The 21,800-nt window shown below is 41.6% G+C and overlaps 1 protein-coding gene across 2 annotated transcripts in view; it reads right to left on the bottom strand.

The window, feature by feature from the left end:
• The window catches only part of Ophn1 (oligophrenin 1), a 256,595-nt gene that overhangs the window by 141,661 nt on the left and 93,134 nt on the right, over positions 1 to 21,800 (bottom strand). For both annotated transcript variants that reach the window (XM_032889327.1, XM_032889328.1), the window contains one exon: positions 15,224 to 15,319. In XM_032889327.1, the coding sequence (XP_032745218.1) occupies positions 15,224 to 15,319 (96 nt within the window). The remainder of the gene's footprint in view (positions 1 to 15,223; positions 15,320 to 21,800) is intronic.

Here is a 21,800-nt window from a genome sequence, read left to right as displayed (position 1 = left end):
ATTATTAACTTGAGTATTTCTTATATACATTTCGAAAGTTATTCCCTTTCCTGCCTGGGCAAACATCCCCCCTCCCCTTCCTTATGGGTGTCTTTTAATCCCAGCACTCCAGGGACAGAGGTAGGCAGATCTCAGAGTTCAAGGCCAACCTGATCTATAGAACAAATCCTAGGACATGCAAGGTTAGGCAGAAAAGGAAACCATCAAAAACAAAAATCTAGTAGAAACTTATTTAAACAAGGGGTCCATGTTCTAGCCCCAGAAAGCAGGAGAACTTGGCAACTTTGGCCACATGGTTCTGGCTTTCGAGTCAACAATACAAGAAAGGCACTATGGAATCTCCCTCTTCACCTAAGAAAAGCCACTGAGGTCATGCATGTGTCGGAGGTGTGAAGTGGAAACTTAAGAGGTCTTCAGAAAGTCTGCTGGGGCTGGAGAGGTGGCTCAGTGGGTAAGAGCACCGACTACTCTTCCAGAGGTTCTGAGTTCAATTCCCAGCACCCACATGGTGGCTCACAACCATCTGTAAAGGGATCTGATGCCCTCTTCTGGTGTGTCTGAAGAAAGCTACAGTGGACTCACATACACAAAATAAATCTTTAAAAAAAAAAAAAAAGAAGGTGGATGGTGGTGTTTTGCTGGGGCAAACACATGAAGGAACGCTTTGCTAGTGGGCATAGGTGTGGAAAAGCTGGGGCAAGTAGACCGGAAGAAGGTTTCACTGAAGTGCACACATGTGAAAGGACACCTACAGATGAAGGATTCAGCTGCTAAGGACACACATGCATTGATCTGCCATATACTGTAGCAGCCGGAATCTGTTAACGAAGTAGAGAGAAAATGCACTAAAAACCCTGGTGGTGTGTAATGGGTTTGTTGCCATTTCAAGGACTCTGAAGGCTGACTGATGCACAGGCTGAGGCAGACATGCTGAAACAGGGCACATGGAGGACACGTAATGCATGGAGAGAGAAAGAGGATTCCATGGAGTGACAAGGCTGAGATGGGGTTACTATGTATGCTTGTGGGTCTCGCATCTTTGCTGATCTTCACTCCCTGAAAGAGGCACAGCAAGAGCTATTCCTGCTCACATGAGGCTGAGGCCTGGCTGTGTCTGCTAGGTCATGTCACCACTGTCGCTAACCCAACTCTACTGAACTGAACTGCTGCTGTGTCCATGAAGTGTTCGTGAGTGGATCGAGTAAGTTGCTGCTGCCTGCCAACCTATGAACTGAACTGACGATTTCCAGACAGCACAGATGGGAGTTGCTCCAAAGAACCTTCCTAAACAGGTCCACTTCCCTCCACCCCTATATCCTTTCCTTCCCACTACCTTTGGGCGGGTGGCAGCCTACAAGGGAGGTTAAAGCATTTAAGGTTTGAAAGAAAAGTTACAAGAGTGTCTCTGTATGGAGGGCTAGAGCACTGAATGCATGAAGCTGTAATTAGTGGAGCCTGGATTGCCTTAGAGACCTGAGATGTTGGAGATGCCAGAGTTAGGGGGATACTGCCAAGGAAAGCTGCTAACAGAGAATGGAACCAGCCCAAGGGAAGGAAGTTTGTGCAGTCCACAAAGCTGAAAGGAGCTGCGGACCTAAACACTTTGACGCCAGACATGGAAGTATAGTGTTTGGAGGTTGCCTAGTTTTTCAGTCTTGCTTTGGCCAGGTATTTTCTCACTATGGTCCCTCTTCTCCATTTTGGAATGGTAATGTATATTCTGTGCCATTGTATGTTGGAAGTATGTGATGTGATTTCTTCTTTTAAATTCACAGAGGGTCACACTCAAGATATTGTGCAAGTCTCAGGAGAGACTTGGAAATTTGGATGTTTAAAGAGTGCTGATACTGTGATAGATTGTGGCCACTTTTAACATGGGATTAAATGTATTTTGCATTATGATAGGACTACAAGCCTATGGGAGCAGGGGAGTGGACTGTGGTGATCTGAATGAAAATAGCCTCAGTAGGACCATAACAAGGGGCACTACTAGGAGATGTGGCCTTGTTGCAAGAACTGTTTCACTTGAGAATGGTCTTTGAGGTTTCAGAAGCTCAAGTCAGTCCTAGTGGTTCACTTCCTCTTCCTTTTGCCTGACAATTCAGATGTAAAACTCTGGACTCCTTCTCCAGCACCAAGTCGGCCTGCACACTGCCAATATTCCCCCCTAATGGACTAGGACTCTGAAAATGTAAGCTAGCCCCAATTAAATGTTGTCCTTATTAAGAGTTGTCTTGGTCATGGTGCCTCTTCCCAGCGATAAAATCCCTACGTGACACAGCCTTTGTTGAACTGCTCTGTATGTGTCTGAGGGTGTGCTTTTGGCTTGTAGCCAGGCAATTTACAATTCTGTTCCAGCCCTCACTTGCTCCTTGTTCAGGAACTCAAATCATCTGAAAGTGGTAGAAGAGGGCTTTCCCAGTTCTTTTCTACCCAACACTGGGCATGTACAAAGCTCTATACATGCACATGACCAAGAGTTCCAAAAATATGCCATAGCTTTCCAGAGCTCTCAAAGGTGCTTATTCTCCTTTTACTTTCTATGATTACTGTCCAGCAATTTACTTTCTATTTTTTCTTTCTGCTGCCTGTAGTAACTGCAATTCCAAACCATTCCCATTGAGTATATCCTTTATATATTTTTTAAAATTAATAAAATATGTTTTGATCATGTTCATTCCCTCTACCAATTCCTCCCAGATCCTCCCAGCCTTCCTAGCCACCCAATTTTATTTTTAAAATGTTCAGGAAAGAGAAAACTTGGAAACAAGTAAGCTCTGCATCATTTCAAATAAGACAAGTTGTAGAAGCCATAATTCCCAGAACTCGGGGAAGTGAAAAGTCATTCTGCTTTCTCGAATGGCTACAAAAATCATGGTTTTCACATGTTCTAGGATTACGCAATTAGTTTTCAAAGTTACCACACAGCATTTTTTTTAAGGCAGTAGGAACACACACCAAGATAAAATGCCACGAAGCTCATTGCTGTTCCAAATGCTAACCCATTTTTCAAACTGAATACACTTTCTTTGTTGCTGCACTCATTTAGATAAAGTTCTGAGTTTAAAAAAAGGTTAAGGATGAGAATGTTTCCCAGTGCTTTTGCTGCTTTTATAGATGATCACGTTTTGAAGGTGACTTCTCCACCATTGCTGACGCATTATCAGTTGTTTTGTTTTAAAGACCAAACTGAACCAGGGTTTTATATAAAACACTACCACTGAGTGGGCTACATCCTCTACTGATCTTTTATTTACGTTTTTGATTCGTTGGTTTTGTATTTGCTGAAGCCTAAAACTTGATGTAATCCTTCTGTGTTGCTCTGACAAGTACTTGGATTACAAGCATATGTTCACATATCCAGCTTGAGCCTTCTCTAGGACAGTGGTGGGGGCTGGGGTCTCGGGTCTCCTATGCTGGCCTTGAACTCACTATGCAAACAAGGGTAGCCTTCAACTCCTAGTCATCCTGCCTCCATATCCCAAGGGCTAGCTTTATAGGCATGCATTTATCACACCAGTCTCTTGATCCTTTCAGTTACTGTGGTCTTCAGTTAATTGTTCAATTAATTCAGAGTTAAGTTACTGAGTCAAGAAGAACCTAACTGGGCATGGTGACGCATGGGGAGGCAGGATTGCAATTTTGAGGTCCGTGTAAGCTATGTGAGCAAAAGCTCCCAGAAAGACAACTGTGCCTTCAGCTGAACTTTCTGAAAGGCTGACTCACTGATGGTGCAAGAACTAACACTCCATGGAAATGTTCAAGAAGGAAATAACAAAAAGCTAAGACAGGTGAAGAAAATGCCATGCCATATACATATACATATATATACATCATGTCTAATAGCATTCTTATCATTGTAGTGATAAGAAAAATTACAATAAGACTAAGCAAGCATTCTACAATGTTAAAGTAAACAGTGTACTCCAAAAAGTGTCATAATCTTTCCGTAATGCTGTCAATATTGATCAGATGGCTTACAACTATCTGCACTCTTTTACCTACAAAACCCATTCGGAAAGCAAGCCTAAAAAGAACCCAGACCACAGGAGGAAAAGCCTTTACAGTCAATGTAGGCACTCAGCATTATTAATGATGGTGAACAGCTAAAAACAATTAAAATGTCTAAAAAGTATCTAAGAAATGATTGCGTGTATCTACTTAATGGTCTAATTTTATAGCTTCTTTAAAAGAACATTACATAAAATTTTATGAACTCAGTAAAATGTCTGTGACATCATATTATGTGATAGAAGCAGAATATAAAAGTTTTGAAGTCTGACACACAAACTAAAAATAGTTTTTCCTAGGATTTTGAAAGAAAACCATGAAGTGGATACGCTGAGGTTAAATGAAAAAATATCAAAATATATTGCAAGAAATTTTGAAATATATTTTAATTGTGTATATGAAGTAAAATGTATGTGTATAATCACAATAACTAGGAAATTATGCTGAGGACAAACAAGACAAAAGGAGTACTCAAGGTGGCTCTTTTACATGTATATATAAATTTATGAGTCAAGATTGATTGATTTAAAATCCCACTTAAGCAAGACAGGAAAAGAAAAGAAGCTAGACCAACAGTTTGGTGATGTCCACACTTTTAATCCCAGCACTATGGAGGGAGAGGCAGGGGGATGCTTGAGTTCTAGGTCACCCTCGTCTATATAATGAGTTCTTGGCTAGCCAAAACTAGATAGTGAGGACCTGTCTCAAAAAATAAAATCCCAGCACATCTTGTAGGCATGATAAATTGGAGAGGAAAGTTTTATGGCTTGGTTGGTGTCCCATTTGCTGCATTGGGATTCTTGCCAAATCATAGATGGCCAGTTCAGGCTCCTTATCCCCCATTGCTAGGAGTCTTAGCTAGGGTCACCCTTATAGATTCCTGGGAGCTTCCACTGGACTAAATTTCTAGCTCATCCTACAGATATCTCCTTCCCAGACTGCAATTGTCTCTTCCAGAACTCTCTTCATCCTCCTCCCTCTGACATACCACTTGGGGTGTGGGAAGGACCCAGAGGCTGTATAACCCAAAGATCTAATATAGAATATGATTCCTGATGATATTCTGATATACTCATAGATTGGGATCTAGCCTAATTGTCATAAGAGAGGCTTTCTCCAGCATCTGATTGAAACTAATAACCGATGTGGAAACCCACAGCCAAACATTAGGTGGAGTTTGGGGAATCCTGTAGAAGAAGGGGAGGAACGATTGTAGGAACCAGGGGTAAGTCAAAGACACAAGAAAACCCACAGAATATACCAACCTGGGCTCATAGGAGCTCACAGTGACCGAACACCCAACCAGTGAGCCTGCATAGGACAGACCTAGACCCTCTACATATATGTTACAGTTGTGTAGCTTTGTCTTATTGTTTATGGGACTCCTAACAGTGGGAGGAGGGGTTATCTCTGACTTTGTTGCCTGCTTTAGGGATTCTTTTCTCCTACTGCTGCCTAATCTAGCCTAGAGATGGCTCAGTGGTTAAGAGCACTGGCTGCTCTTCCAGAGGTCCTGAGTTCAATCCCCAGCAACCACATGGTGGCTCACAACCACCTGTAATGAGATCTTTAAAAAAAAAAAAAAAAAAAGAACATTAGCACCCAGGAGGCAGAGGTAGATGGATTTCTGAGCTCAAGGCCAGCTTGGTCCAGAGAGTGAGTTCCAGGACAGACACAGACACAGAGAAACTCTGCCTTGAAAAACCAAACCTAATCTAACCTAAATAGGTACCTAGTCTTACTACATGCTATGTTTGGTTGATCTCCATGGAGGCCTGCCCTTTTCTGAAAAGAAACAGAGGAGGAATGAATGGGGATGTGGAGAGGTGTGGGAAAGAGGAGAGAGAGAGAAAGGGAACATGCAGTTAAGAAAAAAAGTGTGTGTGTGTGTGTGTGTGTGTGTGTGTGTGTGTGTGTGTTGGTTTGAATATGCTTGGCCCAGAGAGTGGTACTATTAAGAGATAAGGTTTTGATGGAGGGGGTATGGCCTTATTGGAAAAGTACTTCACTGTGTGGGTGGGCTTTGAGACTCTCTCGCTACCTACCTGAGGACAGCCTTCTCCTGGTTGCCTTCAGAACAAGATGTGGAGCTCTCGGCTCCTCCAGCTCCATGTCTGCCTAGATGGTGCCATGCCTCCCACCATGATGATGATGGACTGAACCTCTGAACCTGTCAGCCAGTCCCAATTAAATGCTGTCCTTTATAAGAAAGTTGCCTTGGTCATGGTGTCTCTCCACACCATGAAAATCCTAAGACAATATCCCAATACTGCAAGCTAGGCACAATGAGGCTTGCCTGTAATCTCAGCATTTGTAATGCTAAAATCTGGGGGATGTGAAACTGAGGCCAGCCTTGCCTTGATGGTAGAGTGGGAACTTGTCAAAAGGTAGAATGGAAAAGGAGCTGTGGCTAGCCTCACTAGTCTCACTAATCATTTTTAAAAGTGGAAGACTGGATAAAATATCATTTTAAGAATAAAATCATGGGCCAGGAGAGAGTGGCTCATCAGTTAAGAATACTTTCCACTCTTTCCGAGGGCTAGATTTCAGTTCTCAGTACCCACCTCCATGTATCGTGGCTCAGCTAACTGCCCTTGACTCCAGTTCAAGGGTTGGCTACCTTTTTCTGGTCTCTTGGAGCAACCACACTCAAGTATTCCCCTCAACATCCAATTTTTAAAATTAAAATATATCGTTTTAAAAATATAACAGCCCAATGGCTCCACTTGGGGTTGTAGCAAAAATTTAAGACACAAATGAAACTTATGGACTATTATGAGGGGTCCTAAAGTTTAAGAAGAAAGAAAAAAACCAGAAGTGGTGCAGAACACAGGCAATCTCAGCATTTGAGTGGTAGAAGCAAGAGTCCCATCCTAATCAGCTACAGTGAGTTTCAGAGCTTGTCTTCACTACGTGAAAACCTGGCTTTAAAAGAAAAAGGCTCTAACAGCTTTTTCCTCTTGTGGTCTGGGTTACTCTGGGTTATTTTTAGACTTGCTTTCCAAATAGATAAGAGAGTGTAAGCAGTTCTACAGATCTAATAGTTTACACTAAAGGAACTGGTCAACATAGCTTTAACAGGACATGCAGCATGTTCTCTGTCTCTCTTTCTCTGTGTCTGTCTCTGTCTCTTTCTCTGTCTCTGTCTGCCTACATCTCTTTTTTTAAATAGGATCTATGCACTACAGACTAGCCTCAAACTAGCTATGTAGACAAGGATAACATTAAACTTCTAACCTTTCTGTTTCTATCTCACAGTGCCAGGATTAGGGGTAGTCATCGGCCCCTACATTTTCTATTTTATTTCTTTTTTATTGTTTTTTATTTTCTTTCCTTTGAAAGTGGCATTCTTCTCTGTTTATTTGTATGTTTTGTGACCTTTTGTTGAAAGTTGCCTTCAGATCCTCTTCCTCATTTTCTTTTGTAATGGCTAATTATTGTTTATCATTGCAGGTAATCTTTCAGCCAAAGATCAGCATGTGATAGAAACATACACTCTTAGATCTTTTCGAGATGAACCTGAGGTTTTTTCCTGGGCATATGACCTTACTCTCACATTTCCCCCATATTTGCTGTCGCCTTTTTAAAAATGTTCTACAGGACTTGTAGCTCTCTCAGTCTCGCAGTTAGAGATAATGATTATTTAGTAAAGCAGTGGTTGTAGGTTCACATCTAAGATCTACCATTCTACTAACCCTGAGTCACTGGCTAGGTTTCTAGCATCAGGTACAACATCCCTCTTGTTTAGCCTGCCTTAAGTTCAATTAGAGAGAGGTTGGTTACTGCCAAGATATGGATGCCACTACTGCATCCTTAAGGTTACATGCATGCTGATCTTTGTTGTGGTCCATAGGCATCATAGATAGGGAGAACTATCGATCCTATTTCCTCCTTTGCAAGCTAGCATGGTACCTTAGGGTACCATGACAAGGCTTTCTGGTTAGTTCCAGCTCAAAGCCTTCAGGCCCTTTGTCTAAAGTGCACAGTGTCTTAAGCAATAGGACTTAACTTAAACCTCTGAGAGTAGCTCCAGCGACCAAACAGACCTCAATTTAGGTAAAGGTATGCTCTAACAGATAACTGCTGCTTCCAATCTAAAGTGCAGAGGTGGATAGCTATTGTCACATGTCCCTGAATAGCTGAAAGACCTCCTCCTCAAAAGTAACTTCTATAAGATTTAAAGGTTCAAGAATCTTTTTATTTCATTCAGTTCCTTTTTCTCTTTTGGGTAGCGTCCATTAAAAACTAAATCACTGAAGAGAAGGGGAGAGAGGATCTGGAAGCAGTTAGAGTGAGTAGTGCAGGGTAAGTGTGATCAAAATACATTGTGTGCATGTGTGAAAATTCATAGACTATAAATATACTTTACTCCATCCATGTTAGCATGCCTATTGTTATTGTCCTTATATGGATTCAAAATATAAATAGCTGTTTTCTTTGAACTTGGGTGGATGGAAGATGCTAAGAACCAAGAAAGTGGTTTAAAAGAGCCCAAGGCCTGCTGTGAAGCTCTGAATGCTTACTGATATCATCATTACTGTGGAAATTAGAGCCCTGAGTACTACAACCAAGATTTCTGTTCTTTTGGACTAGGACCATGAGACTACGAATCACTAAGATTCTCACATGATTCCAATGCACAGCTATGTTAGAAATAAGGCCAGATACCATTTCAGGGTTCCAGGTAGTAATGACATTTGTATGAATCTATAGATTCCCTTTGTTATTTGGGAATCCAATTTTAAGCCAATATTATTTTCCCACACATTAGGTTCTCCAAAATTCCTAACAGGATCAATAAGAGCTCTCAGTTATTGACCAGCAGCTACATGCCAGACACCAGTCTAAATGATTTGTATATACTCTGATCTGCATGGATTTATTCCACATAACCTTATGAAGTATATTATACTCTATAGTTCACAGAAGAGAATCGTGGAAGCTCAACGTGTTCATGTCCCATTGCTAACATCCCACAGCTAATAAACAAAACTCAAATATGAGACAGACACAAGACTCCAAAAACCTTGGCTTCTGTGATGGTTAGTATGTTCAATTTTACAGGATTAGAAAAATGCAAGAGAGAAGCTTCAGAATATACTTGGAAAGTATTAACTAGATTAGGTTAGTCTCTAAGAATATCTGTGAGGAATTATTGAGATTAGAAAAACTGAGTTGGAAGACTCACTCTAAACATGGACAGCACCACTGCATGGGCTTGGGTCTGAGACTTTAAAAGAACTTGAACTCTGTATTCATGTTCATTTCTTTCTGCTTCCTGTGGATACAATGTGAGCAGGTGCCTCAAGCTCTTGCTATCATTCATCCCACCCACACCATGATGATGTGGACTGTCAAATGGTGAGAGACTAAACCTTCTTGTCAGGTGTTTTGTCACAGCAATGAGAAACGTGACTAAAACATCTAAAGAGCCACAATAGCCAAGAAAAGGCCAATACAAAATGAAGGTTTAATTCTATAAAGAAATTTGCATATACTCTGATTTGCATGGATTATTTAATTTATTCCTCTAACCTTATGAGGTATATTATACTCTAGTTTGAGAAACAACTTCTAGAAACAAATGTCCTTCTTTGGCCTTAGACTTTCCCCACTGAACATAGACTGCTCAGGATAATGCCTAGAGCTGAATACCAAGCAATCCTGCAGGGAAGTCTTGGGTTTTATGAGCTCCAGAATTACTTTCCATCGCTCTTAGTGTCCTAGTTACTTTTCTATCACTGTATAAGATACCACGACCAAGGTAACTTATAGGAAGAAAATGTCTACTCAGGGCCCTCATCTACTGAGTGCTTGTTCATTGTCATGCTCCACACCATGGTTATAGACTGACCCTCTGAAGTTGTTAGCTCTAAGTGGCACACCTCCTATCACAAGGCCATCTTTGTTGGGGTTTAAGTCTCAGCTCTCATCCAAACAGACCACACCAAACTGTTGTGGTTTGCCCTGAAGTTACTGTATTTTGATGCTAATTCCACTGCCCCAAGGACAGTTGCCTAGTCTGTACTCAGGACTCAGGTGACTTCTCCAGAACCACCTCTCCATTGAATTTGTAAAGTACAGGTGAGGGGCAGGTACAGGATAGAAGGAGGCCTGTCATTGGAGGAGAAGGAAGGATGGGCGGGAGAGAAGTTTGAAGGAAGAGGAGGAGACTAAGGGAGAAAGGAGGAGACGGAGAGAGGGGAGAAGCCATGGCAGGTGATGTTAAGATTCTGCTCTGTGTATTCACAGGTTGTTATTAATGTTCTCAAGGGATGGATAGTACCGGGCTTTGTATGTTTAAGTGGGCAATTATATCTTATCAATTGGGTCAAAGATTATTGTGTTGTGTGTTCTTTTATGTGAGGGTTTGAGTGTAGGAAAGTGTGCAGCTGGGCTGTGTTTCCGCCAAGATATCTAACAGATATCTTGGGCACCGAGGTGTAGACCCAACGGGGTAAAAGACCAACATTACCGTTTTATTTATATATTTTTACAACAACACCAAACCAACATGGTTCCACACGGAAAGGTTTAATGAGAGAAGAGTAGAGGAATAGGAGAGAAATAGAGGCCGGCCATGAGCATGTGAAGGTAAGGGGGGAGGGGAATGGTGAGAGAAGGGACAAAGGGGATGAGGGCAAGAGAAGAGAAGAGAGTGAGGAGGGGCAAGCAGCCCCTTATATAGTGTCAGGTAAAACTGGCTGTTGCAGGTAGCTGTGGGGTGGAGCTTAGACAGAATACCAACAGTATTTCTTACTCTCAAACATTTCCACAAACTGGGAAGCAGGAATTTAAATACATGAGCCCAAGATGGAGGGCAGGGGAGGGGGTCATTCTCGGTCAAACCACAACACCTAGGTAACTGCTACCCACTATGAGCAAATGTATGTAGTTGCCTTTCAAAGTCACATTACTGGAAATTTGGGCCCTCTGCATATTCGATGCAAAATCTAACATTCTAACTCTGCATTCCATCCTCACTGACTTGTACAAAATTTTCCAGTAAAACAGGATATACAACGAAAGGCCAGTAGGACATAGCGCACATTGCTATAGCAGCTTCTAGAGCAAGTATTCCTTTCCCAAAGTAGACTTCCCCTAAGACCCAAAGACTTTTGTCTCCAAACCATCAAGCTGCATCAGTCCCAGATGCTGAAGCACTGCCACTTCCTCCTCACACTAACATAAATCTCAGCTTAGAAAATGACAAATGCAAAAAGAACAGTGGCCACAATAAGCCAATGAAGTCTCAAAATCAGTCTCCTGCCTCCTTTAATCCAAGTTAATTCCCTGAGTCATCATTTCTGTAGATATAGCCAACTCATGGTCTGCAGGCTTGTAAGTACCCACAGGGTAGCTATGAGTCAAGCAGAAATACAAAATTGTGAACTTGCTTAATTGTTTTCAATTCAGTTGTGCATTTTGTGGATGACAATGTTGAATTACAATGTAAAAAAGGTTGGACATATCTGCTACAGCAATAGTCAAAGAGTATCTAGGAAGATTCTGGAGTTGCCAGGGAAATAGCAGCTAAGTAAAAGAGCTATCATAAGTCACACATCAAGATGTCACAGCCAAAAGCTATCAGGGAGATCACAGATGCCCACAGGCATCCAGCAGTGCCAGAAAGTCCTTCTTTCTTTGCTTGTGGAAGTTATGCTACATGCCCATTTCTTCCACGGCATTAGTTAACGTTTCTGGTGACTTTCAGAAGAGGGCAGAAACAATGATAGTGAACCATTCTCAGCTCTGTTCGTTGGCGGTGAGGTTAATGGGCACAACGCCAGGTCATCCTAACAGAAATGAATTGCATGTCATGTTCATCCAACTCTTTAATAAATAATAGAGAGAAATAAATTAGATTTTGATATTAACAATAACTTTTACATTGCTAACACTTGTTGAGGCACTGTGCATACCTTTCTTCAAATATCTCACCCTCCCTGTCAGGGTTAATCTTCATTATCAACGTGATAGGATTTAGAATAGTGCAGTGGGCACACCTGGATTTCACTGAGTTTCCAACAAGGTTCACCTGAGGATAGATAGAAGCCCCACTCCCAAGTATGTACAGCAAAAATCAATGGTCTAGTGTCCTGGCCTAAATAAAAATGAGGAATGCAGAGAACCAAATGAACACAGGTGAAGTGGAAATTTCTGGTTTCTTTGGTAACCATGTTTTGCTGGGGCAGACAGATGAAAGGATGTTTTTGCTGAAGCAGACACAGGTGAGAAGATGTTTTGCTACAGACAGGTGATGTCTAGACAGAATATAAATATGACCGCAGACAGTGGGACAAGGTTAGTGCTTTGGTTCACCTTGCACTGTATTGCTGACCTTCGCTTGCCATGACTTCGTCGAGAGTAACTCAACCAAGAACTTCTCATGATATTCCAGCAACTTTTGCCACTTCCACAGTCTCGAGGCAATGGAGAGAGGCCTCACAGTTCAGGTTTATTCTGGACCAAGCTGCCCCTGTTGCTTCACGTGTGGTGTCTGCTGAGTGCACTGAACTACAGAGGCTGATTTGGGTGTGGTGGTTTGCTAGTACACTGAACTGCTGCTATCCTGACAAAGAAAATTGGAATTGCCCCAAAGAACCATTTCTCAACAGATCTACTTCCCATCTTAATAATCTTTCTTTTCCACTACCTCTGGTGGGTGGTGGGCGAGAAGGGAGGTTAAAGCATTTAAGAACCATTATTAAAAGTCAGTTTTGAAAAATCCATGACTAAACAGCAGCATTCTCTTCTCCTCTCCCTCTCCCTGCCTCCCTCCCCTGCCCCCCCCCCTCTCTGCCTAATTGTTGCTGCAATTTTTACTATTGCTATGGGTCCCCTGTCTCAAAGACTGTCCTCAAACACTGGGGCCAAAATAAGCCCTGCTTTCCTTAACTTGGTCACAGCAATAAAAAATTAATTCATGTGTCCATTCTACAGATGAAAAATAATATTCAAAGAGGTGAGATTGGTTGCCCAAGTAACACACCAAATAACCTGAGATCTTCAAGTCAAACTTAGGCTGTTTATCACCAGAGCTATTGATAAGTTTAGTAAGTCATGCTCTTAGAGCAGGACAGGCCTATATCAGTAGGATGAAATCCAATCATATTGGAAATAACTCAAATATAAATACCTATCTCACTAGGTACACAAGAACATTTAATGAAAATACCCCAATGGTATTAACACAAAGGTTTCTATAACACTAATTAAAATAGTAAAAACTATAAAGCAGGTGAATCCTCAAAAGTAGCTAAATAGAAAATAAATTATAACTATATCAAAAATCTATGTAAATGAAATATAAGAATGAGAACATTTATTATTATCATTTAGTACACACGGGTTCAGCATCACTGTATGCCTAGCATTCCTTTATGTGTTAATGAATAACAGTGAATGAAACAATGTCCTTGCTGTCTTCTGAAACTTAGGAATTGTAACAATATGGAAATTTTCTTATATAAAATTTTAAGTAAAAATATATAAAATGTTGCTATTTGAGCCTACTCAAAAAATTTGTATACACATTTAATTTGAAACAGGACTCATACAGCCCAGGCTGGACTCAAAGTTGGTATGCAGCGAAGGGTAAATCTGAACTTCTGCTATCCCACTCCCGCCTTACGAACACTGAGACTCTAGATGCGTGCAACCACATGCCATTTTTTTTTTTGCAGCGCTGTAAATCAAATCTGGAGTTTCTGCCATACCTGACCAGTACTCTCCAAACTGAGACATATCCCTAAAATTTATATTTATTATGAAGTAATTTCCATGCAAAGAAAATGGATATACAAGCCAGTCGTGGTTATATATGCCTGCAATCCCAGCACTTATGAAGCTGAAACAGGACAATCAAGGGTTCAAAGCCAGGGACTAGAGAGGGTGATGGTTCAGCAGTTAAGACCATGCCCTGTTCTTGCAAAGGACCCCAGGCCCTGTGTCAGGAATGCTCACAACTGCCTCCAGCTGCAGGTTATCTGGCTCTCTGGCCCCTTACAGCACCATACTCACACACCCATGTGTAAATACAGACACACAGAAATATGTAAGTAAATATATAAATAAAAATAAAATGAACCTTTAAAAGAGTAGTTCACTGCCAGCCTGAGACACACAGCTAGACCTTGTCTCAAGAAAAGAAAGAGAATGAAATTTTAAAGAAAATAGAAGTATATAAGAAAATATTCAAAGGTTAATATACTAGGATGGCCACTATGCTGCTAACTATGCATGGATAGTATCATCAGTAATTGCATCCTTTATATATTAATATATCATTCAAATTAGCTGCAATGAGGTTTTATAATAATGTTCTGTGTTTTAATCCTGGGGATTATAAATGTAACAGCACACATCATGTCTTTTCAATAACAGTGTATGAGGTTCAGGGTCCTCATACTCCCTTTTTATAAACACAGAGTCTCACTCTCTAGCCTTGGCTGCCCTGGAGCTCACTATATAGACAAAGCTTGCATTGAACGCAAAGAACTCCATGTGCTTCTGTCCTGGATGCTGAAATTAAGGGCACGCACCACCATGGTCAACCTAGCAAATTCTTTATACAGAACTTTTAACTCAAGAGCCAAGCAGACTCTTTCAATCTAGTCAGAAAGTCTGTATCTTACATTTTGAGAGCTATTGGTCCCTGTTACTATCCAAAGCAGCTCTGCCAAACAAAACACCCATTAGATAAAGGGTGCCTAAGTCCCAATAACACTTCATACAAAAGAGATAGGGAAATGCATTTGGCACAAGAGCCATAGTTTGCTGGTCCTTTCTTCCTTTTTTAATTTTTTTTTTACTTTAATCAGAATAAGAATAAGCACAAAGGTCCTTCTACTTCCACTGTTCAATCTCTTCTGCAATGACTTCCAGAGGGAGATTAGCCCTATTTTGCAGAAGAATGAGACTCCAAGAAGGGAAATACATTGTCCAACATTATATGATTAGCTTAGATGATTTAAAGGAAACTCTGCCTTCAGTCTAACCAATGGCCCCAGTGGAGCCATCTTCAATGCTTCTGTATGAGAGAGACGATAATATGCGGGATGTTTTCTTAACACTCTTAAAGCAGTCTCATTAGACAGGAAGTGATGAGGAGATAGATCCCTATGCTGCTTTTGTATCCAAAATGGAAGGAATTCAGGTAGGGACTGAAGGCTTCTAAGAGTTGTACGCACACATGCTCCTGAAGACTTACCAATATTAATCTCATCATCGGTCAGCGTGTCTCCAATGAAATCAAACTGAAATGACTGGAGTGTCTGGGAAAATTTCTGAACCGCAGAAGAGTAACCTGCAAAGGAAGAGGACAGTAGAGATGGTCAGCCCAGCTATCTTCTCAGCAAGTCCCTCCTCCCAGTTACAGCAACAGGGGAAACATGAAGGGACATCATCGCACAAGCTGCAGCAGCTCTGCCAGGAAGTTAGGGGATTATAATCAGTATTTCAGAAGACAAAGGACACAGCCGTTTAAAGGAGTAGAACTTTTTTGCAGTTATTTTCAGTCCCAGTTCCTCTCCTCTTTTACTTGAAACAAAGGTAAGGGTTGCAGCAGCTTCTCTAGCTGCACTCCTTTTTATAGTGGTCTAAGGAGGAAACACCAGAACTCGAAGATTTTTTTTTCTTTTTTTTACTTTTTGTTTTTTTTTTATTTTAATTTTGAGGCAGGTTTTACATGACATATTCACTGATCTCTACAGGGAACTTAAGAGGTCTCCCCGTCATGTGCTCACAACATTGGCCTGTTAACAAAGGGAGCTACCAGCGTGACGCTTACAATGACCCAGGAATGAGTAGTGGGAAAACACAGATCCCAACTGGGAGGGACTCAAACTGATAAGTGGCCAGGTGGTGGACAAGCTGTTGCCAGTGGACAGTTGCTATGGCCACAGCAGACTCACTGCTGGAAAAGAGGCTGGAGATTCAGGCTCTGCTGGGTCTTAACGCCTGCTATTTCTGCTTGGTATATTCAGACCCATCTTCCTCTAAGAACATTTTGCTCCGCCACCAGTACATTAAACCTGCTTTGTCCCACATTAGTCAGCTTTTATCTCTGCCCCATGGCACACATGGTACACTAGGTGCCTTTGCTTTTACCATTCAGTTACAAAAAAAGGGGGTGGGGTCTCACCTGAGCTCTTTTAGATATCAGTTTTTATTGTTTTGTTATTTATTTTTACTTATTCACTTTACATCCCTATCACTGCCCCCTCCCAATCACCCCTTCCCACAATCCTTCCCCAGATTCCCCCCTTCTCCTTCTCCTCTGAGAGGGCGGAGGCCCTCCTAGGTCCCACCCCACCCTGGCACATCAAGTCTCTGTGGGGCTAGGCGCTTCCTCTCCCACAGAGGCCAGACAAGGCAGCCCAGCTAGAGAAACATATCCCACAGACAGGCAACAGCTTTTGGGATAGCCCCCATTACAGTTGTTTTGGGACCCACACGAAGGTCAAACTGCACATCTGCTACATATGTGGAAGTAAAGTCTAGGTCCAGCCTGGGTATACTCTTTGGTTGGTGGCTCAGTCTCTGGGAGCCCTCAGGGATCCAAGTTAGTTGACTCTGTTGGTCTTCTTCTGGAGTTCCTATCCCTTTAGAGGTCTCAATACTTCCTCTTGTTCTTTGATAAAAGTCCCCAAGCTCCATTCACTGTTTCTCTGTGGTATCGACATCTGAGTCAGCTGCTGGGTGAAGCCTCTAAAAGGCAGCCTCGGTAGACTCCTGTTTATAAACATAACAGAGGATCATTAATTGTGTCAGAGACTGGTGCTTGCCCGTGGGAAGGGCCTCAAGTTGGGCCAGTTATTGGTTCACCATTCCCCCAATCTCTGGCTCCATCTAAGATCCCTGCATTTCTTGTAGACAGAAAAAATTTTGAGTTGAAAGTTTTGTGGGTGGGTTGGTGTCTCTAGCACACCAGAAGAGTGATGAGAAAAAGGTACATTCTTTTGTGTTTGGTTGACATATTCTATAGATAGATGTTAGGTCCATTTGATTGAGAATGTCTGTTTTGTTATTTCTCTGTTTAGTGTTTGTCTGTGTGACCTGTCAATTGGTCTGAGTGGGGTGATAAAAGTCTCCCACTATTAGTGTGTGGGGTGCAATACACATTTAAGCTTTAGCAATGTTTCTTTTACAAATGTGGGTGCCCTTGTATTTGGGGCATAGGTGTTCAGATTCAGGTATCATCTTGGAAATTTTTCTTGATGAGTATGAAGTGTCCTTCTCTATTGACCAATTTTTCTTGAAAGTCTATTTTATTAGACATTAGAATGGCTACTCCATCTTTCTTTTTGGGCCCCTTTGCTTGGAAAAGTTTTCTAGCCCTTCACTCTGAGGTAACATCTATCTTTACTGCAGAGGTGCATTTCTTGTATGCAGCAGAATAATTAATCCTGTTTTTGCATACAGCTAGCCTGTGTCTTTTTTATTGTGGAATTGAGTGTACTCTTGTTAAAATATTAGTGATCAGTGATTGTTAATTCCTGTTATTTTGATGTTGGTGTGTGTGTGTGTGTGTGTGTGTGTGTGTGTGTGTGTGTGTGTTCATGAGTGGTGAGTGCATGTGCACTCACAAGCACTACGCGCTAATGATGTTTATGCTGGTATTGAATTACTTATTTTCTGTGGGGCTTTTTTGGGGGGACAGGGTGTATTTAGTTAACCTCCTTTGGTTGGAGTTTTTCTTCTAGTATTTTCTGCAGGGCTAGATTTGTGGATAGTTTGAATTGGATTTGTCTTGAAATATGTTGTTTTCTCCCTCTATGGTTATTGAGAGTTGGGGGATGATGAGCATCCGTGGTTTTTAAGAGGTTGCAAGATATCAGTCCAGACCCTTCTAGTGTTTAGAGCCTCTGTTGAGAAGTCAGGTGTAATTCTGATAGGTCTGCCTTTTTATGCTACCAGGCCATTTCCCTTGCTGTTTTTAATATTCTTTATTCTCTGGCAGGAGGATTTTCTTTTCTGGTCCAGCCTAATTGGTGTTTTATAAGCTTCTTGTATATTTATAAGCATCTCCTTTTTTAGGTTGGGAAAGTTTTCATCTATGTTTTGTTGAGAATATTTTCTGGCCCTTGGAGCTGGGACTCTTCCCCTTCTATTCCTGTTCTTCTTCATTTTGTCTTTTCATAGTGTCCCAGATTTTCTGGATGATATGTGTCAGAAATTTTTAGACTTAACATTTTCTTCGATGTATCAATTTCTTCTACTCTATCTTCTATGCCTGAGATTGTCTCTTCCATCTTCCGTATCTGTTGGTGATGCTTGAATCTGTTGTTATTGTTCTCTTCCGTGGGTTTTCCATCTCCAGGATCCCCTCAAGTTTGTGTTCCCTTTATAGCTTCTATTTCTACTTTCAGGCCTTGCACAGTTTTATTTCCTTCACCTCTTTAGTTATATTTCTCTGCATCTGTATATATTTCGGGGATTTATTTGTTTTCTCTTTAAAGACCTCTACCTGTTTGATTGTATTTTTTCCTTATTTCTTCAAGAAATTTATACATTTCTCTTTAAAGGCTTCTATCTTTTTTTCATACATTTTAATTGGGTATTTTTTATTTACATTTCAAATGTTGTCCCCTTTCCCAGTTTCCCCTGCCCCCTTCTTCTATGAGGGTGCTCCCCTACCAATCTACCCACCCCTTCCCATATCCCTCCTTGACATTCCCCTACATTAGGGGGTCCAGCCTTGGCAGGACCAAGGACTTTTCCTCCCATTAGTGCCCAACAAGGCATCCTCTGCTACATATGCAGCTGGAGCCATGGGTCTGTCCATGTGTACTCTTTAGATGGTGGTTTAGTCCCTGAGAGCTCTGGTTGGTTGGCATTGTTGTTCTTATGGGGCTGAAACTGGTTCAGCTCCTTCAATCCTTTCTCTAACTCCTCCAATAGGGACCTCACTCTCAGTTCAATGGTTGGCTTTTAGCATTCGCCTCTGTATTTGTCATACTCTGGTACAGCCTCTCAGGAAACAGCTATATCAGGCTCCTGTCAGCATGCACTTCTAGGCATCAGCAATATTTTGTAGGTTTGGTATCTATATGTATATGGGCTGGATCCCCAGATCAGGGAGGCTCTAAATGGCCATTCCCTCACTCTCTGCTCCAAAATTGTCTCCATATCTCCTCCTATGAATATTTTTGTTCCCTCTTCTAAGAAGGACTAAAGCATCCACACTTTTGACATCCTTCTTCTTGAGCTTCATTTGGTCAGTGGATTGTATCTTGGGTAAGCTGAGGTTTTCAGCTAATATCCACTTATCAGTGAGTACATACCCTGTGTGGATTTTTGTGATTGACTTACCTCATTCAGGATGATATTTTTTAGTTCCATCCATTTGTCTATGAATATAATGAAGTCATTGTTTTTGATAGCTGAGTTATATTCCATTGTGTAGATGTACCACATTTTCTGTATCCATTCCTCTGTTGAAGGGCATCTGGGTTCTTTCCAGCTTCTGACTATTATAAATAAGGCTGCTATGAACATAGTGGAGCATGTGTCTTTGTTATATGTTAGAGCATCCTTTGGGTATATGCCCAGGAGTGGTATAGCTGGGTCCTCAGGTAGTATAATGTCCAATTTTCTGAGAAACCTCCAGACTGATTTCCAGAATGGTTGTACCAGTCTGCAATCCCACCAACAATGGAGGAGTGTTCCTCTTTCTCCACATCCTCGCCAGCATTTGTTGTCACTTGTGTTTTTTATCTTAGCAATTCTGACTGGAGTAAGGTGGAATCTCAGGGTTGTTTTGATTTGCATTTCCCTAATGACTAAGGATGTTGACCATTTCTTTAGAATGGCTTCTCAGCCATTTGATATTCTTCAGCTGAGAATTTTTGTTAGCTCTGTCTCCCATTTTTAACAGGGTTATTTGGCTCTCTGGAGTCTAACTTCTTGAGTGTTTTGTATATATTGGATGTTAGCCCTCTATGGAATGTAGGATTGATAAAGATCTTTTCCCAATCTGTTGGTTGCCACTTTCTCCTAATGACAGTGTCCTTTGCCTTACAGAAGCTTTGTAATTTTATGAGGTCCCATTTGTCAATTCTTGATCTTAGAGCATAAGCCATTGGTATTCTGTTCAGAAAATTTTCCCCAGTGCCCTTGTGTTTGAGGCTCTTCCCCACTTTTTCTTCTCTTGGTTTCAGTGTATCTAGTTTAACTTTATTTCTTAATTTTCCTACAAGATTATAATAAAGGAGATCAAACATCTGACTTCTGAACTTATGCTTGCCAATAAAAGATGCCTCAAGTTCTTGAGCCAAAGAATAGCCTTACAACTTGTGATGGGCAATGATGACCTGATGATGATGATGATGATGATGATGATGTGATGATGATGACGACGACGACGACGACGACGACGATGATGATCAGCCTTGCTAATGTGTATGACAAAGTCTGTCAATGGTTTTTCATTTGCTTTTCTTCTCTGTTGTCTTCCTAGATAATGGCAAAACTTTCACAAATATTTTAACCTAAGATCTAAGCAAGCATTATAGTAGTACGAACAGTCTGGCCTTTTTGTATGCTATAGATACTCCCTCATTCACATAGTACACTCCAAGTTTGCACTCTGCCATCACATGGCTGTTTTATGTCTGTATCTTTGCCATCTGTTAGGTTTAATCATGCATGACCTATAAACTTTCCTCTGAGGGACTTCTTTTAATCACCCTCTTTGACAGCGTGGAAGCAATTAGAGTGGTCTGCACCCCAAAAACCCTAACAGCAGTTAGATGATCACTGAGAGAGTCAGGAGTTAGACAGATTCTATGATAGGCACTCAGATAGGAAAAGGAGCCATGACTAGGTAATAAAAATGAACTTCTAAGATAGCTAACTGAGACAAAACAATGGCCTGGTGGGTTTTTCTCCTGCAAGCAGGGTACACTGCTGCTGATGGACAGACAGATGATGAACGCAAAGCCAAACAGATGCCACAGCTGTGGGCAATCATTCATCCTGGCTTTGTTCAAAGTGTTCCACCTTCTATTAGAGGGGAAAGGCCTAGATCTGGCTAAATATAGTAGCACACGCCTTTAATCCCCGCACTCACGAGGCAGAGGCAGGCAGATCTTTGTGACTTCAAGGCTAGCATGGTGTACAAAGTTTCAGGACAGCCAAGGCTACAACACAGTGAGAACCTCTCTCAAAAATAGGCCCAGAGGGGTTGGGGATTTAGCTCAGCGGTAGAGCGCTTGCCTAGCGAGCGCAAGGCCCTGGGTTCGGTCCCCAGCTCCAGAAAAAAAAATAGGCCCAGAAGAGAGACTGGAGTTTTGGGGCTCCCAAGTGCCCTTCCATTACCTTGCTGGGTATGTCTTTGCTTACCCCAGATTGCTAACTAGTCATTCCCCGTCCGGCTGTTGGTCTAGCTTACACTGCCCTTGGGCTGTCACTTCACCCTGTACAGATACTGGGGGACCCTTGAAAAAGTAGGAGGGCTTTCCCAATGGAATCTAGTGATCATCTTTTGGTAAAATTGTGTAAAACTCAGTCCTCCTCAACATTTTCCCTAGGAACCTGAAGCCTACTTCACAAAGCTCCCAATAGACCCCCTTCCCAATGTCCAATCTTGTCAGTTCTCTCCAGCTTTACTAATGCAACCTTGCTATCACTACCTCTGGTGACTCTCTGAGCCACTTCATCCCAGATGGCCCTCCTGGCACTATACTCCTAACTGGTCTTCCATTTTCCATCTGATTGAGTCTCCAGCTGTTTCCCAGTATTGCTGAGGATGAGGAGAAATATATGACTTCCCTGCTCTAGGGAAA

The sequence above is a fragment of the Rattus rattus genome, chromosome X, assembly GCF_011064425.1.
Source record: "Rattus rattus isolate New Zealand chromosome X, Rrattus_CSIRO_v1, whole genome shotgun sequence".
NCBI classification, from domain to species: Eukaryota; Metazoa; Chordata; class Mammalia; order Rodentia; family Muridae; genus Rattus; species Rattus rattus.
Note: the sequence above shows the minus strand (reverse complement) of the source record. Positions and strands in the feature narration are given on the sequence as shown.